The 14,818-nt window shown below is 49.2% G+C and overlaps 1 protein-coding gene across 3 annotated transcripts in view; it reads right to left on the bottom strand.

Annotated features, from left to right (window-relative positions):
- COL5A1 (collagen type V alpha 1 chain) overlaps positions 1–14,818 on the bottom strand; it is a 135,505-nt gene that overhangs the window by 57,043 nt on the left and 63,644 nt on the right. For all 3 annotated transcript variants that reach the window (XR_010723502.1, XM_066201041.1, XM_066201042.1), the window contains exons 8-13: positions 12,997–13,149; positions 12,714–12,770; positions 8,638–8,679; positions 8,355–8,417; positions 4,339–4,413; positions 2,948–3,040 (exon numbers count right to left, since the gene is read on the bottom strand). Coding sequence is in view for 2 of the 3 variants with exons in the window: in XM_066201041.1 (XP_066057138.1) it covers positions 2,948–3,040; positions 4,339–4,413; positions 8,355–8,417; positions 8,638–8,679; positions 12,714–12,770; positions 12,997–13,149 (483 nt within the window). In the remaining variant the exon portion in view is untranslated. The remainder of the gene's footprint in view (positions 1–2,947; positions 3,041–4,338; positions 4,414–8,354; positions 8,418–8,637; positions 8,680–12,713; positions 12,771–12,996; positions 13,150–14,818) is intronic.

The raw sequence follows: 14,818 nt of genomic DNA, 5'->3' as shown, positions 1-14,818 counted from the left end.
TATTTATGACCCCACTTCAGTTCAGGAGAACTTTTCTTTTTTTTTTTTCCTTATTGTCCTGGTGGTTCAATTTTAGAGGAATTTTTCCCCGGTTTTTTGTTTCGTTTTCTTTTTGGTTACTACTTAGCATCCTCCAACCCGAGCTCCGATTCAAACCGAACACAGGGGGCTTTTAGCTCCATAATTAAGGAGTCGTGTTAACCACGCATCAACCCAGTAATTTCCATGGTGGGAAATGGAGCCGGGCCATGCTTTAAAAACATCCCTCAGACAATTTGTTCCCCTCGTGACAATCCGACACTTCCAAAGCGCTGTAATTATCTGTGTACTCCGGTAATTAAAAATCCACCCGGTGATTGCGCTTGGAATGGCAGAAATATTGCACAAATGCTGGGTTCTGTGGCGTCTTTTTTACAACACCCCATTAAAAGGGAGATGCTCTGAAACCGCTGCTGGCTGCAGCGGCACTCGGTGCCTAATGAAAGCCAAATTTTAAGGGGATAAATCAACCTAATAATGCAATTAACGGCAGCGATAACAAGAGGAACAAACCCACAAAAGGAAAAGGTTATTCTTGCTGCAGGACCCTGTTCTCCAGTCCTGTCATATCCTGTAGGTCCTCACAAAAATGACATTTATTTCCCTTTCTGCTCCATGGTTTTCAGCCAAAATGTTGAAGTTCACGAGAGAATTGATTTTTTTTTGTCCTTTCTAGAAATGTTACACTTTTCATCCACAGTCCTAAAGTTACTCAGGATTTATTTGAGTTTTAATTTTTTTTTTCCCCCAAACATGAAAATTTAAATAAAAAACGGTCTTTGAATGAGGAGAGGGGGGTTCTTTTTTTGTTTTTTTGTTGGGTTTTTTTTGGTGAATCCCAATTTTCAGCAGGCAGAAGGTAAAAGAAAAAAAAAAAAGAACAAAAGCAGAGAGTTGGAGCAAGCAGATGCTTCTCGTGAAACGTTTATCAGGTCAAAGCCCCTATTTCCCAGGAAAATAAAATGCTGATGGAAAAACGCTGGGCAGGCTGGAAATTAAGACTGACAAGGTAACACCAGGAACATAATCCAGAATGTTATTGGCAGCACAAGGTTAATGGACAGGAAAATGCAGTGGCTGGGGGGGTTCAGGACTCTGCCTGAATCTGTAAAAAAGGAGATTTTTTTTCCCCCCTTTGGATGGAAAGCAGAAAATTCCCAGCCAAGGCAAACACCTCGTTAAAAACCCAACAGGGGCAGGAGCCACCCATGGGGGGAAATCCCAATGGATTTTATCCCATCTAAGGGTGAAATTAATTGGGTTATATGATAAATTATTATTTTTTAGAAATATAAGAATAAATTTAATAAACTGTGTTATATTGGGAAATTAATTTAGCTTATTTTAGCCCAAAAAAATTCAGTGTTGAAGCCTGAAAACAGCTCTGAGTGACCAAGCAGCTCCATCCACACACCCCAGCTGCAGCCAGGTGTGGGCTCTGGACCCGTCCCCAAATAAAACACCCCCAGAGCTGCATCCCTTTGGGAATTGCCACCCTAAAAACATTTTCTCCTTCGTGGCAGGGGTGTGTTTGCAGCAGAATTTGGTCCCTTTGGGGTGAGATGGGGGCAATCAGAGCAGTTTGGGAATTGTGGGGTACCCCCAGCTCCTCCTGCAGCTCTGTTTTTTAATGTCAGGGCTCAGGAAAGCTCCCACGGGCACCCAGGGAAGGACAATTTCAGAGCTCCACTGGCTGAAAATGAAGTTTTATTTTGAAGAGACGAGTGCAAAGCCTTTTCCACTGAGGTGTCCATCCAGGCAGGGAACAGGAGCTGCGCTGGGAATGTGCCAGTCTTGTTCCACGAGCAAGCCAGGGATGATTTGGACATCAATCAATTGGGTCATCCGAGGAAAGAAATGTTCCAGGGATAGTCACCGTGTATTCCCAAATAAATACATTAAATTAGAAATCTGCCTGCTGAGATTCTGGGAGCTGGGAACAGCTTCCATCTGTGACATAGGTTTCATTATCAGCGTTTACTGGGGGGAAAACCATATGAAAATGAGAAAACGCTTTGAGCACAGCCCCCAGTTGTTCACAGGGACCCTCAAAACACAAATATACCGAGGCCAGCGGGTCTGTGTGGCCGCTGCCAGAGGTCTGCAGGAAATTAAAACCAGCTTTCCATCAGCTGGCTGTTAATAAAAACCCAAATCATGCAGGTGCAGCCCCATGGCAGGTGAGAGGTTCCACCAGCAGCACCGGGGATGAGCGGGCGGGGATGTGAGAGGTTTATTCTGCTTTTGCAGGCACCTGCTGAGAAACCCCCTGTTGGAGCCCTGGGCACTGAGGATTTCGGGCTTTCTGTGCTGACAGGCACTGACCCCCAAGCAAACATTGACCTGAGGCCGTGGATGAGGCTTCCAAAACTGAGTGACAGCACTGGGATTGCGGGTGTGGAGTTTGGATAGGAGTGTGGGATATCACAGGGTGGAAAACGTAGAGTTAAGGTTTTAGAATATAATAATACAGATATAAAGCAAGATGGAGGTTTTAGGGCATTGGCTTCTTTTTCACCTTCTTCTTCATGGGTCTGGGTGGTGTTTTGTAATTGGGTGGAAAAATCCGTATTGCAGCCACGGGTGGTTGGTTATTGGGGTAAAAGTAAAAATAATTTAGGTGTAATTTCTCAGTTGGACAATTTATCCTTAAAAGACCTTGTGGAGAGAGAGAAATAAAAGCCACTTTTAGTTTGTTAGCTCGAAGCGTGGCAGAACTCACAGCTTGTGAGACTGTAACATCGATAAGAATTAATAAACATCGGAGTCCAAACATGAAATACCATCTCTCGAGCATTTAATCCTGACTCTGGCAGAAAAGAAGATTAAAAAAGCAACATTTAATGGTGCCCCGTGTGAGGACCACGACCTTCAGCACCCCAGGCACTCCCCAGCTGGCCCCACTCACCCTGGCCTGCTGCAGGATGGCCTGGGCTTGTGCCTCCTGGGCTGACACCATGGGTCCCTTGGAGCCCGCGTCGCCTCCTCCGCTGAAACGGAACTGGGGGAGCAAGGTGGAAAAACAGGTCAGGGCTCCTGTCCCCACACCCTTGTCACAGACAGGTAGAAGAACTATAAAGGAAAGGACTCGTAAAATCAGGCCTGCTCTGCTGAATTAATATCCAATCATTTCTTCTAAATAATTTGCAAGTTCCCGTGAGAAAGCAATCTCGGTATGAAAGGTTCGTTAACACAACAGCCTATTCTAAAAACAAATAATTATAAAAATAAGTGTACGAACATCTGAATAAACAATTAAGATCTGTTCCACGAGAAGCCATAAAGGAAAAATTGTGAACAACCAGAACTTCAGCAGGCACATACAAATCACCTCCTGACCAATAAATGAAGTAAGAAAGCTACCAGCCCATGGGTGCTGCACACGAGGTGTGTGAAAACTGTATAAAATTAGTGATGAGAATAAAGAATCGGCTTTTCCTGCGTGAGGACAACGGAGTTTTGGCTGAGTTATTTCAGCACCCCCTCAGCAGGCTGAGCCTGAGCAGCTGCGTTCAGCACCACTGCCCCAAACCCATCCCAGTGCTCCCAGCCCTCGCCATTAACCCCGGTGCCCTGGGGTCACCCGGCTCAGGGCCACCAAGGGAGCGCTGCCCAGGCACTGCCAGCCCGGGGTGGCACACAATGAGGGGGATTGTGAGCCTGGGGACCTCACACACCGCACTCAGCACCGGCACGGGCTCTCCCAGGGCTGGAATTCCCTGTTCTCCCAGGGCTGGCATTCCCTGATGACCAGGAGGAGATGATGGGGTTGCCTCAGCTCAGTTGTGCAGCTCTGGACAAAGCTGAGCTGCTGGAGCTGTGAGAGGTTCCTGAGTGCAGGACAGATGGTTCTGCCTGGAAATTTGGCTCTTGGAGGCGTCTTCAGTTGTTCCTTCATGGTTTTGTCTCCCTCTGTCCAGTCAGAAACACTGCAGCTTATTCGGAATTCAGGAAATGTTTGGACATTTCTCTCAGGCACAGGGTGGGATTTCTGGGCTTGTCCTGTGCAGTGCCAGGAGCTGGAGTCAATAATCCCTTCCACCTCGGGATATTTCATGGTTTTTATCATTATCCATCACTTGTGGAAATTTTAACCTGCCTTGGCTTTTGACTGAGCTCCAGTGCTTTGTAAAAAGTCGATTTACAACGGGAACCATTCGGATCCATCTTTTATCTCAAGGAAAACGTGTCCTTGGGATAAAGGAGACGGGAGATTTCTGCAAGAAGGGGAATTGAACAGCAGCAAAACCCAGAGATCTGACTCATTCTAATCTTTTTTTAATTCCTGTTTGTACTCACAGGCAACATGAGCATTGTCCCTGGCGGTCCTGGCAATCCATCAGCTCCTGGGAGACCTGGGCGTCCAGGTGGGCCCTGAAAGAAGAAGAAATTCAAATAAACTTCTAAAATATCCTTTTGGTTCTGTCCATGCATTAACAGCTGTGGCTGTGTCATGATATTGTCACGACAGGGATTGAGCTCGTGGGCATCCCAATTTTCCTTGAATTTTCTAAATTCCTCCTCTTCCATCCTATTTCCAGGGTCTGCCTCGTGCAGGTTTGGAGTGAGCAATGCAAGTCCCTGCAATGCTTCAAGTTAAAGGAATCAACAGTTAGTTGGATCTGTTAAAACCTATTAAAAAACCCCAAAAGTAGATGAAATTCCTAATTCAGGGTCAGTGAGAGAGAAATGGAGGAAGATAAATTCATTCCTGCACAGGTCCAGTCAGCTGGGCCATTTAATTTTTCTCTCTCCTGTCTTTTAAATTTTTTTTTTAATATTTTATTTTTATTTTATTTTAGCTTTGAGGCTGCTTCCACCTCCGATGGAGTGGATGCTGTCAGGGGCTGGAAATCAGCCCAAATCCATGGATATCCACAGAGCTGTGCTGATTAACGCCAGTGCAGGGTCTTTAACTGGCACTAAAGCAGTAAAAGATCCGTTGATGAAGCCACAAGGAATCAAATACGGCCAACTTTCCCTTTGGCAAAAAAAAAAAAATAAAGTTGAGGTTAACCCGGATTTCCTCCTCATTCCGGTGATCCCGTATGCAAATGAGGGTGACATCAACCTCATTGATCCGTGGCTAATTGCGATTTTCACAGCAGTGAAAGGCAACCTGACCACATCCCAGCAAGGCCAAGAAAAGCCCCGGCGCTCGTTTTGTGGCCAGCAGCTCGGGATCGAGGACTTGACCCACTCCTTTCGTTAGGAAACGCCAATAATAAATCGATTTAGAGAGAACTGACTCCCTTGGAAGGGCAAGCAGTGAACATTTTTTTGTAGTTCTCGCTCTCCTCCACCTGCCTGCAGCCTCTTCAGCCCCCAGGAGAAAAAAAAAAAAAAAAAAAAAAAAGCAAATACAAAATTCTGCCACAAATCTCTCAGACACGGGGGACACCGAAAAGCCAGGGAGTCATGAGAGAGGTGGATAAAGGTGGGAAAGGGAGGGGGGGAAAGACAAATAGGTAACAAAGTGCCTGAAAATCTGAATATTGTAATAAAACAACCCAAGAGACCCACCAAACCGAAAGATTTGGTGCATTGTCCTTGCCCCAGCACATCCATTTTTCCAGGCACAGTTGGCTCAGCCTGGCCCAACCCAGAGTCCTCGACCCCACCGAGATCCCGTCCCAGCCCCATCCGCTGGAGCAGAAATGCCACGGATCATTTAGGCCAGGCTTGTTTTATATGCTAAACTTTCCTTTTTCTCTCCCTCTCCTCCTGCAACTCCAGCCCTGCCTGTGCTGGAGCAAAGCTGAGCTTGTTTATCTCCGCTGACAAATGTTGATGCAGTGCTTTTATCCATAAATGCCTCTTTTTGTTTCAGGCTGGGTGTGGGAGGTCTTTTCCTGGTGGAATGGATCAGCAGGAGGGGTGGTGGTGGGGGGGGGGGGGGGAGTAAAGGAGAAAAATCAAACCCATAAAGCACTTTGGAAAATTTAAATTCATGAATGCCTGGAAGAAATGCAGCCTGGCAGGGTCTGGGTGTAAATCTGTGCGGCTCTCGTTATGGAAATGGGGATTTGCTGATATACAGCAGCCAGGGATGGGGAGCTCAGCTCGAATTTGGTGCAGTGCTCTGAAATGCCGGGCTGAGAGCAAACCCCGGGGTGATATTTCCATGGAATGGTTAAAGTGAAACCTGGGGGTGTTTGTGTGGGGGGTCCTTCAGTCACAGGGACCAGCAGTGCTGAGCCTGGAAATTCACCAAGTGTCTCTCTCTCTCTCTCTCCCTGGTTATTTTGCAGCCCTGGTCAGAAAATTGCATCACAGGAGATGTTTCTGGCAGGTTTGGGGGGCTCCGGGTTAAGGCAGCACTCGGGAAAAGCAGCACCCTGGAAGCCAAATAAGATTTTTACCCAGGAGCCAAATCAGGATTTTTAGAGATCCTGTTGCGCTTCTGAGGTGCAAAACCATCCCCAGGGCAGTGATTCCTTTGGGATTCAGTGGCTGGATGGTTTGGGGAGGTGAAGATATTTTGTGATGACCCCCCAGAGCACCCAGAGCCCCGAATTCCCAACCAAACACCGGGCTGGGCGAGGGGGCTGCAGTTTGCTCCGATGCCGCAGCTCATCCCCTTCAAAACAACACATTTTCCCACTTCCTTCCTCCCAGTCTGGAGCCCCCATGGAACAGCTCTGTGCTCTCCTCTGTGCCATATTTCCTTCTTCCCACTGCTCCAGGAAAGCTGCCTAGAGTCATCCCAAAGCATCCTGAGCCCTCTGGAACCTCCCACACCCAGGCTGCTCCTCAGCTCTGCCGCTGACACAAACTCCTCTGTGCCTCCTCAAATCCCTGATGGAGGGAGAAGCTTTAAATAAATAAATAAAACTCTTCCCCCCCTCCCCCCCTTTTTTTTTTAATAGTGAATAAAGCAGAGCTAAATGAGAGTTGGCCAATATTAACAGGGCTGACTATTGTTGGGCTGTTAATTCATTGCACCTGCCTGGGAGGAGATAAAAAAAAATCTCTTTATCAGATGCAGGCAGAGGGAACGTTCCTCACTGTACACGGGGGTGGGAAGGGTCATGTAAATTCATGAGCTGCACTCTCAGGGTTAATAATAAACAAATTAGAAGAGGAGCTGCTGTAATTGGAAAGGAAGGTTTTAATACAGCTGCAGCTGGTGGCTCTGGCGAGTTCATCACTTATCTGCGCACACTGCGCTGTGTTACAGCCCGTGCTGGACACTGGCAGGAGCAGGACGTGCAGCCTGTGCTAGAATTCAAATTATTCCTTCTCACTGGAGGGCGTGGAGCAGCGGCAGCAGCGGGGACAGAGTGTCTGTGCTGCTGCTTGGCTCTGCAGGGCTGTTCCAGAGGAGCTGGGCCAGCAAAAATCCGCATCTGCCTGGACAAATGACAGGGAGCGAGAGAGAGAGAGAGAGCCCCGTGTCCCCAGGGTCAGCATCCAGCCCGCCAGGAATGCGGGAGGAGAAGGGAGAGCTGGGCAGCGGGATGGAGACAGGCAAGAAAGGGATGGAAATCCTGAGAGCCCTGGAAACCCTCAGAAGCCAGATGAGGATTTTTAGGGCTCGCCCTGGACCGGTGAGAGATACAAACCACTCCCAGCTCAGCCACCCCCTGTGCATTCCGCGCTGAGGCTGCAGGGCCGCCTGTGCTGGGGCGGGAGCGCGGTGCCACAGGGGTTAAGCCGGGCCTAGGAGCAGAGTCCCCCTGGGCTGAGCCGGGATTGACTCTCCCAGCTGGCAGGCAGCGATGGATCGATGGAGCACAGGCGGGGCCCCTCGTCCCCAGAAATGTCACGACTGCTCCAGCAGGAAACGCAGCAGCGCTGCGAACCAGGGGAGCGATAACCCACCTGGGCAAAGGGAGAAGCACAAGAGCTCCGTTCCCTCTGGAAAGGCCACAGGGAAAGACCCTGGCACGTCCCCAGGACCATCCTGGACCAAAGCAAGGCCAGACCCTCTGCCAGGACTCAGAGGAGCAGCTGGAATGAGGGTGTAGAACCCCGGCTGAGCTCCGTTCCCCCGTGCTGGGGACTCTTGGTGTGTTGGCCCCTCTGTTTTCCCAACAGCCAAAGAAGGGCACAGGCAGAGAGCAGGGGGTTTGCAGCCTAAATATTGGTTTTAACTCGGAAAATGGCTTTGTACCTGGCTTTCCCAACTCATTTTTTCTCCCTGGATGCAAAGCTCTGCCCTGTCTCCCACCACGAACTCCTTTGGGAATTGCTCTCACAGGATGAACAGGATTTTAGCAGGATTTTTTTTTTTTTAAGGCTCCACAGCCCCACTCTGCCCACACAAACCCACCCAAAACTCCGGCAGGGAGCAGAAAACCCCGGCCACTCACCCTCTCCCCCGGGTCACCCATTAAGCCCACGGGTCCAGTTGGTCCTGGAGGTCCTGGAAGGCCCTGGCAGAGAAAAAAACCAAAAAACCCTAAGCCACGAAAATGTGTTATTATTTGTAGCAGATTTCTACGAGCGGCAGGAAAGGATTCCGAGCTCTCTGTTTATTTTTTGCACCAGAAAATCCACCCCAAAGCTCCCCGTGTGCACGTGTGTGGCAGATGGGAGCAACAGAGCCCAGGGACAGCATCCCACACCCAGGGCAAGAGGGAAAATGCCACTTACTGCTGGGCCTTCGGGACCAGGGGGGCCTTCCACCAGCATTCCCTGAGCAAGAGGGAGGGAAAAAGAAAAGTGGTTAGGCACATCCTCAAAGTCATTCTGACCACAGGGAAAAGCCCAGGGCTTGATCTGTTCTGAAATATTTCAGTTCTCGCTGCTGCGTGGAGACATCCCAGGGCTGGAGGGTTTCCACTCCCTCTGGGTGACTTCTCCAAGGGTGCAGAAGATCATGGAAAAGCCAAATAATGTGTATTTAAATCCCAGAGAACAGCCCTTCCTCCCAGCACAGCATCACCTTCCCCACCACAACCTTCTCCCTCTGCTCAAATCCAGGGAAAAAAAGCAAACCCTGGACTTTTTGTCCAGCCTTGATGGTGCTGGAGCTTGAGGAAAAAGCTGTACCTAGACCTAAAGAGCTTAACAAGAAGTCAGCAATCAAACTGCAAGGCGGCTTTCAAATGATTTTTTTTCCAGCAGACTGCACGCTGTGATTTCCTCTGTGAACGTAGGAAATCACTGTGTGGGAAAAAAAAAATTCTGGGATATTGGTACTCCAGCCTCTTCAATCTAAATATTTTGTCATCCCTTTAGATCAGATCTATCATGCGCTCAGGAAAATTAAGGTTTGGGATTTTGGTTTCTGTTTTTCCACTTATGAGTACGTGAGAGGAAGGAAAGACACCTCCCAATCCACCTGGAAAATGCTTTCCAGAAGGGATCAGGATAATGTTTTTGGGAAGAGTTCTGTCCCTCTTATCTCTGGATCAGAGATAAAGCAGAGCCCAGGCTGAGTCAGCAATTCCCAGCTCACCTGTGGCAGTTTTTCCTAAGGGATGGAATCCTGTGGAAATCTGTGGATGAGCAGTTGGCTCCTGTGGGAGAAGCCGTGCAGGGGCTGCTTTGGGGTCACCCTAAACCGTTCTCAGGCTCTGCTGCCAAAAAAGCCTCAGCTGACCCCAGTCCAACCGAGCTGAACGAATCTGAAATGTCTGCAGGAAAATCCAGGCATTCCTGCCCCAAAAAACCACACTCCCTCCGCCCAGACCAGCAGAAAAATTAACCTAAACCAGCCTGCCATGAGCCAGCCCTGCCTCCATCGGGGTTTCTGCACCAAAAAATGCGCGGCCAGCTCTATTTCCTGCCTTTCCTGGTGTCCACACTCATTGTCACGGCGTTTAAAATCCCAGGAAAGGTCTGGCTGCCGCTGCAGCTGAATGTGGGAGGGGAAAGTTGCTGCTGCCACCACGGAGGAGCCTCGCCAGGGAGGGATTCAGGTCGTGAGCTTCACCCCGGGCCCCTTTCGGGTTCAGCCACGGAAATATTTCACTGGATGGGAGTTAGGGGTGAGTCCCACACGCCTTCCTCCAAGCTGCGGGGAAATCCCAGCACATGGACACCCCAAAACCCATCCTCGTTGAGATCTCAGCACATGGACACCCCAAAATTTATCCCAGGATAGGGACACCCCAAAATCCACCCTCCTTGAGATCGCAGCATATGAAACCCAAAATCCATCCTTGCTGAGATCCCAGCACATGGACACCCCAAAATCCATCCCAGCACCTGGACACCCCAAAATCCATCCTTGCTGAGTTCCCAGAATATGGACACCCCCAAATCCATCCTTTTTGGGACCAGTGAAGGCACATTCTGGTGTGACAGTTTCTGAAACAGGAATTAACCGGAGTGCAGAGGATCCCAGCCCACCCGGGAGGTTTTTGGGGTGCTGCTGTGAGCACACACAGTACCAAGGCTCTGCCTCCCCGGGGGGAAGGGTCAGGGATAATTGTCCCATTTGGGATGCAAACATCCTTGGCATCTTCCCGTATTTATCTGCTGGTTTATGTCGGGCTCTGGCCTTGGGGACATCTGGAGATTGTCCTTCCCAAGAAACCTCTCGTGTTTCCACGAATGTTCATCAATGGGAGCGATGGAAACCGTGGGAAGGTTTCAGGGACGGCACCAGTGGGGTGATCCCATTGAGGGGGGAAAGCCAGCTGCGGATTTGGGATTGCTTCAGGCACCACCCACGAGTGAAGCCGACACCCCCAAACCAGCCCGAAATCCCGTTGTAATTCAGAGGTGCTGAGCGAACCCTCCCTAAAGCTGAGCACCAGGGTGCCCCCAAAACCACCGAGGGCTCTCAGGAGGCACCACAGCTGGGACTTTTGGGATCCCCGCATCCCTCCTCTCCATCCCTCCCGCCCCTGCCCTGCCCCGCTGCCTCCAGCAAGTGTCAGCACAGAGCAAGGATTGAAGGACAGCTGGCTTAGGGAAAGGAGTGAAAACCCAGCAGAGTCCAACTTCGGGTTTTATTTCCCTTCTCCTGCAGCTCCCACCAAAAACTTTAAAAAAAAAATAAAAAAGAGCTAAAGAGCGAAGCAAATCCGAATTTCCCTGCACAAGAGGAGCTGCACGGAGCGGGACGAGGCAGCATTTGGTCTTGTTTACTTTCTGGCAAAAGCCATCCGTGCTCCAGTGTTTTGAAATAGCAAAGGCGGCCAAATTCTTTCTGGGTGATTAAACTTAACTATTTTGTTCGCTTTGTAGCTTTTTCAGGCTGGGCTCCTGCCATCGTCTTCGCGGGGTTTGGCCGCCCCCCTTCCTTTCCCTTCCCACCCCTCCGATAAGGAAATCGCCGGCTCCTCCTTTTGTTTGTGGAGCGAGAGACCCAGAAAGGAAGAGAAGGAAGGAAAGGTCAGAAATGGTTTTTTTTTTTTTTTTTTGTAAGGGAATTAATTGGGAGGTTTTTTGCGGCCAGGCTAGCGCACCCCGACTTCTGCTCTGGCTCCCCCTCCCCACCGCCTGCAGGGATTTCAGGTGAAAGAGGAAAAGGAGGAGGAGAAATTAAAGGGAAAATAATGGACTCAGGGCGATGGGAAGCGCCGCAGCAGCGCTGGGCGCTGCGCTGGCCCTCGGCCAAGGAAAATGAGGTTAATTGAGCTGCGGGTGTGCAGCGAGCAGGAGCTCAGCCCTCGGGGATGGGCTGGGGGCAGGTGGGTGCACAAGGAGCTGATCCCGAATTCCAGCCTGGGGAAAAAAAACGGGAATTAACCAAGAGCATCTTGCTGTGCTCACAGGAGCCCCTGAGCCGGCCCCAGCCATCCCCACCTCGGGATGCTTTTGCTGGATGCAGAGGGCATGGACAGCTCAGAATTGTCCTTTAGGAGAAAAAACAAACAAACAAACAAACAAACTCAAAATCAGGGCAGAAATATAAAAGGAAGAGGGTTTCCACCCCGGGGAGGACACGAAGGAAAAGCTGGTGGGACTGTGGAGCTGGTGCAGGAGCAAACCTCTCCACAGCTGTGTGCAGGGATTTGTTTTATTTCCCTTTTATTCCCACTGGGATGAACCCATTGGTGGCCCAGTTAAAGGCAGCCCCTGGCTGGGAGGTCAGGGCAGGAGAGGACTTGGATGCTCCAGGGGCACTCCCAGACTCCTGAGGGATGAGACCTGCCCCCTTCCTAACGCTTCAGTCTTAGGTTTTATTTTGCTAAATGAGAGATTTCATGGGAATTCTTGCCCTTCCTTCACGATTTAGGTCGCTCCTTGAAGCTTTAAATAATAATAAAAAAAATTTATATCATTACAGTGTTTTAGATTAAATGAACCAGGGAATTCTTTCATGGGGGATTTTCCTCCCAGCTGTCCCACTGAGAAAAAATTCTCTGCACTTTTTCCATGGGGAGAAAAAAAACAAACCCAAAAAACCAACAAAACCCCAAATCCAAGTGCTCCTTACCGGCTCAATAATGGCAGGATCCTCTTTCTGCCCCTTCCATGGGGGGGAAAACCCAACAAAACCCCAACTTACTGGTTCAGTAATGGTAGGATCCTCCTTCTACCCCTTCCAGAAGAGGCAAAAAAACCTCCCAAAACCCCAAACCCAGGTGCCTCAGGTGCTCCTTAGCGGCTCAATAATGGCAGGATCCTCTTTCTGCACCTTCCATGGGGGAAAAAACCCAACAAAACCCCAAATCCAGGTGGTCCTTACTGGCTCAATAATGGCAGGATCCTCTTTCTGCCCCTTCCATGGGGAAAAAAACCCCAAAAACCCCAAACAGAGGTGTCCTTACCGGCTCAATAATGGCAGGTTCCCCCTTCTGCCCCTTCTCACCCCGGGGGCCACCGATCTGTGGGACACAGGGGAACACAAAACCAGACTGTCAGATAGGACGCTGCTATCATCATCATCACCATCACCATCATCACCACCACCAATCCCAGCAGGAACTGGAGATCCTGGCACAGGATTTTTTTTTTTAATTTTTTTTTTTTGCACTAATTCTGCTCTGAATTATAAAAGGACCGAGGTTTTGAAGCAGAATTTCCCCCTGGATGGAGCAGAAACCCTCTCACCCCTTCGTAGATGGTGTCCTGGTTGGCTGGCATGCCGGGCCCGATGTCGGGAGAGGCTGTCCTGTCGTAATAATTGTCATAGTAATTCCCATCGTACTCCTTGATGGTTTCCTCAGTGAAATCTTTATCCAGGTCATCCCCTCCTTGAGCAGCCTGGAGAGGAAAGAGCAGCAATGGGTCAGACAGGGATTCTCTCCTAGCTGGACGTGCTGGAATATTAATGTGGTTTTTTAATAAATCCCTGATTTATTAAGGGTATGAAGGATTTTAATAAATCCCTGATTTTTTTTTGCAAGATGAGGATGATTTATTAGTGACAGGGGGAAAAAAAAAACCTGGGGAAAAGTTAAAATCCGGAATTTTTTAAGTGTCCAACAGCAGGAAGACAGATGGGAGAAGCTTCGTGTCAAATATACACCCTGGCTTTCCCTGGGATTTCTTCACTGATCCCCAGCAAAACACTGTGAGTAAAAAAGTTGGAGTGAGGAAAATAAAGCACGGCACAAAGCTCGTGTCAGGAGGATCCTGCAGGCTCCAAAATGCCTGAAGAAAGAGGTAATGGAAGTTTCAAGCTCCAAATCCTCCCCATCTCTCAGGGCCTCGGTGTTGGAGGCTCTGGATTATCAAGCCCAAGGAGCCCCGCATCCGTTCCCAGATTTCAGATGCAACACCAAACCCACGACGTGTCTCCGTGGGTGTCCAGTTACAGCAGGAAATGTGGGAAAAACCCGAGCTCACTTCTGTGAAAACCTCCTGTTTGTTTAGTCTGGGATCCAACCCGCGCCCGGGCTCATCCAAGGAGCAGAAATTTCGTTACAAATGCGATGCCTCAATCCCTGGATCCTCTCTGAATCCTTTCAGGTGCCACGGAGCACAGCAAGGACATCCAGACAAGGCTCAGAGTTTCCTTGCTGCTCTCCATGTCGCCGTGCTGCCGGCAGCCTGGCAGGCACAGGCCCTTGGCACCCCTCGCCCTGAGCAGCCCTGCGAGGAACAGCATGTGCTAACCAAATTTATTTGGTTTCTTTCCTTTCCAGGTGATGACCAGAATAGTCCAGAGGTTGGGTTATCTCCAGTGTTTCCTGGAGAAACAGCTCCTCACTACTACGAATTCAGAGTCACTTCGGTGCCATCACAACTTCCAGGCTTCTTCCTGCGCCAAAACTGCTCAGAACTCATAAAGATGAGCACCTGGATCTAAATCCAGGAGGTTTTAAACTAAGACTAAGCCTAGAACTAAGGCCATCACCACCCCACCTTCTCTTACCTCTGGCCTTGGCAGAAATTACAGTTTGGCAATGATCAAATTAGGAGACTTTGCAAAGTCAGGATTATTTTTCCTCTGGGCTGGTTCAAATGGATCTGTTGCTATCACACTCCCCCCTTTATCCTGCCTGAAATATTTCACCTGGTTTTGCACTTTGAAACCTTAAAACCCTAATCTAAAAAAAAAATAAAATCTCATCCAGCTCTAAGGGTTTGGAGATAACAGCAAATTGCGTGAGATGAATATCAAAAAACTTCAGGTTTGATATTTTAATTGAGGTCCTCAGGTCTATTTGCATGGAAAGATGATATTTGGAATAAGTGGGCAGCTCCTTGCCTGAACTTTCCTTCTCTATTTCCTTTAACAACTGAAGTGGCCCTTGAAGCCTCCCCCTTCCTCTTCCACTTTTTTGTTTTTTTTTTTAATTTAAGGCCCCCTCTATCCAACATTTAATTCCTCTCTCTTAGAAAGTCCAGGCTTGGCCAAAGGTTTCTGGCTCTTGGTCAGGAAACGGAAAACTTTCCCATCCGTGGGTTTCCTCAGGTTGGATCCCTC

The sequence above is a fragment of the Chamaea fasciata genome, unplaced genomic scaffold (genome assembly GCF_029207755.1).
Source record: "Chamaea fasciata isolate MVZ Bird 193981 ecotype frontalis unplaced genomic scaffold, bChaFas1.0.hap1 SCAF_20, whole genome shotgun sequence".
Classification (NCBI taxonomy): domain Eukaryota; kingdom Metazoa; phylum Chordata; class Aves; order Passeriformes; family Sylviidae; genus Chamaea; species Chamaea fasciata.
Note: the sequence above shows the minus strand (reverse complement) of the source record. Positions and strands in the feature narration are given on the sequence as shown.